Source organism: Culex pipiens, chromosome 2 (genome assembly GCF_016801865.2).
Source record: "Culex pipiens pallens isolate TS chromosome 2, TS_CPP_V2, whole genome shotgun sequence".
Classification (NCBI taxonomy): Eukaryota; Metazoa; Arthropoda; class Insecta; order Diptera; family Culicidae; genus Culex; species Culex pipiens.
Window position 1 is genome coordinate 30,101,420 of NC_068938.1, and position 3,381 is coordinate 30,104,800.

Below are 3,381 nucleotides of genomic sequence, written 5' to 3' on the forward strand. Positions count from 1 at the left end.
TTCTGGAAGGTGCTCTACAACTTTTCCGAAGAGAGTATGGTGCTAACTTGTTCCTATGAAAAGATACAGCGTGTTCAAAACTCGTCTAAAACGAGTTTTTGCTCAAAAAGCACGTTTTAGACGAGTTTTGAGGACGCTGTATCTTCTTTCAGGAGCAAGTTAGCACCATACTCTCTTCGGAAAAGTTGTAGAGCACCTTCCAGAGCATCCGAATATGAATCCGGTTTTGATATAGCATTTAACGTGAATTTTTTGAATATCAAAATTCAAAAAAATGATTTTTCCCATACAAATTTATATGGAAAATTGAATCGCTTTGCGCAATGTGAGGACTGAACCAATAATTCTCAAACTTTGGGGAGTTGTTTAGGACCCCAAAAGGAACTGAAAAATTGCTGTGCTGGAAAATCGATTTTGATATTACACCCTAATGAAACATATCGTTTGAAAAACGTGTGATCACACCAAATGTAAGAACCGTTTCCAAATATGGCACATTGAAAAACGTGTTCCATCAAGGGCCCCGTCCGACCCCAACACTATCTCCGAAAGAAAGAACACGCGCCCCTTTGCAATCTACGGGAGGGTCATCCAGATCGATGCGCTGTATAAAAGATGCACGTCTCTTCTCAAACAGCATTCAGTTTCGGATTCAAACTTGCTTAGCCATGTGGAGTGTTGTACTGCTTTCGTTGGGGCTTTTGGCCAATGGCTCCCGCGGTGATTTGGGACTGACTATTACCATTCCAAATTTGGTTGCCGACGTGCAGGCTGCAATCGGGCAAGGCATAGCACCGATCACCAACGCTAACTCTACGATTCAGGTCAATGTTGGTTCCGATGTGAGCGGAGCGTTGCAGGCTGTGGTGGCCGAATCGAACGCGATAAGCATCAGTATTGGTCCAGTGTTCCAGGCTACGCAACTGGCGGCTTCCGACTCGACAAATCCTCCGTCAGTTGTGTTTGCGAATCTGTACGGAACGGTGAATGCTGCCAAGTTGGTACTTGAACAGTCTGCTGGCGTCTTGCAACAGTTTCAACCGGCCGTTAGTGACCGGGTTTACCTTGCTATCACGAGTAACCTTACAAAGCTGCAAGATGATCTGGACGTGCTGACGCTGAACTTAATTGCGCTGGGAACTGCTGTTAACGTGGTGCAATTGACCAACATTATACCCATCACCAGTTTGAACGTTGGCAGCATTGTAACGCCCGCGCTGGTCGCAAGTTTGACCAATACGCTGAAAAGCCTCTCCACGAGCGTCGCAAATCTGGGATTTCTTTTTAACGATATTGTGAAACAGACAACCGATGCAATTAGCATCGTGTCCAGTACCAACTCAACGGCCAGTGCAGCAATTGCCACGCTCGGGACGCAGTTGACTAGCTTTATCAACTCCGTAGCCACCGTAGGTAATAGGTTTGGCCTAGTTCTGACAACGCTATCCAACAACATCGCTGCCGTGCACTCGCCCATCACGGGAGCATCCTCTAGCTTTAACGGCGGAAATATCGTGAACTTAACACAATACTTGAACACCGTTGTGCAGTCCACGCAACAGCTCTCGCAGAACTTAACCACTCTGTTCCAAGATCTGCAGAACAACGTCCAGCAAACGTTTGTCGAGCAGGTTGATGTTGCCATTAATCAGATCTACAGCGCCAGCCTAGGACTGGCCCAACGGGCTGGTATCTCGGATAGCATCTTTAAGAACAATTGCTACCAGAAATACAACCTGCTGCTTCAGCAACCATCAGTGCAAGTTTCCCGTCTAAACGCCTGCTTACTGTCAGAAGCTGATTCCCTTACCAAGATTCAACAACTGCTTGATTATCTTCTGGCCCAGGTGCAAACGGATGCTACGGCGATTACGAACAACAAATTGGCCACTTGCACCACGCTGAACGGGGCTTGCATTTTGTCGGTAAGTTTTTGTATCACCCGGCTTCAGATCCACCTCTTCTCAAGATCTTCTTTATTCTGACCAACAGTACTTCTCGGCGTACAAAGACCTGGCTCAGCAAACCAGTATCCAGCTGACCCTGACCAACGGCTTGATCGTTACGGAAGCGCGCGCCGTCGCGAACCGGATCCGCACGTGCGTGGTGGCCTCCGTCGCCGACATCAACGACATTGCCCAGCAGATCCTGGCCAACTTCAACGGATGTCTGGTGACGGGACAGTAGTGTGCATGGCTCAGGATTTTGGAGAAATATTATGTGAAGTGCAATAAAGTTATCAAGCAATTAAAAAAAAACAACTCAATCCTTTGTGAACGATGCCTCTATCACTAGGGGAAATATACTCAGTTTAATCACTATAAGCCGTTCGACCATTTCTCATCTCTTTGTCGTTTTCCGCTATTAAATCAACATTTTCAGATGTATCAACAATGTAGAGTTGCTTTATTTACTTTACTTTTTTACTTTTATTTGAGCTTTTTATCACTTTGAAACATTCAAAAACACTTTAAGAAAGCTGTATTTCATGATCAAAATGCTGATAAGCCGATAATAGAAATTGGCTGAAAAAGGGTATAGTTCCCCTACTTATCAAAGATGGGTTGCTTGATGGGCTTGGAGTCCGGACATCAATTACCTTATAATGACTAAAGTCTTGATTTACATGAGACAATGCTGAAAGTTCGTTATAATGTGGTCATATGAAGGTTGTACTGTTTTCTGGAAATTATGTAATTCAAACTTTTATGAGTAACTTTTGAACTACTCATCTTAATTTAAAACAAATCAAAAGCAACGTAACTTCAATTGATTTATGAAGTTTTGAGTTCAGCACCCGTTGATAAGTTAAATTCTGAACACTCAAATTCAAATTTAGAAATAATAAGTAAAACCTGTACATATTTTTGATTTTTGAGAAACTAATGTTGGCCCATCTGATGGAGATTTTATGATCAATTATAGCTCCTACACAGTAAAAAATTGTGTAAATTTGGAAGGTTCGAGTTTTCCAAAAAAGTGTCCACGTGGTTTATGAAGTAAATTACACATTTTTTTAACATAAAAGATGTACCCTTTCTGAGATGTAATATTACCAAGATTTTTTGTGTAGCCTCATGTTATGTTAAGTTAAAATAGTGATTTTTTTTCCAATTTCAAAAACCACATAATAGTTCAAGCAAGTTTATTCTGTTGATTCAATAAAATGTTTGACTTTTTTTATCTTTGATTGTGAAAAAAATATTATTTTTAGTAAAAATACAACACATATTTCTGTACGAGAACAATGAAAATGTCTTCTATAACAAAATAAATAAGAGCAATTCTCTACCAAAACCGGAAACGGATTTTATTTATATTTTTATTTATTTTTTATTTAGTTCAAACTTTGTGGTGTCATTCCCTATGACCAAAGAAGCC

The 3,381-nt window shown here is 41.3% G+C and overlaps 1 protein-coding gene across 1 annotated transcript; it reads left to right on the top strand.

The window, feature by feature from the left end:
* Positions 1–436: 436 nt before the first annotated feature.
* Positions 437–2,365, top strand: LOC120421984 (uncharacterized). The gene has a single exon (XM_039585294.2). It carries the CDS (start codon positions 600–602, stop codon positions 1,983–1,985), a length of 1,386 nt encoding a protein of 461 aa, XP_039441228.1. The 5' UTR covers positions 437–599; the 3' UTR covers positions 1,986–2,365.
* The last annotated feature ends 1,016 nt before the right edge of the window (positions 2,366–3,381 follow it).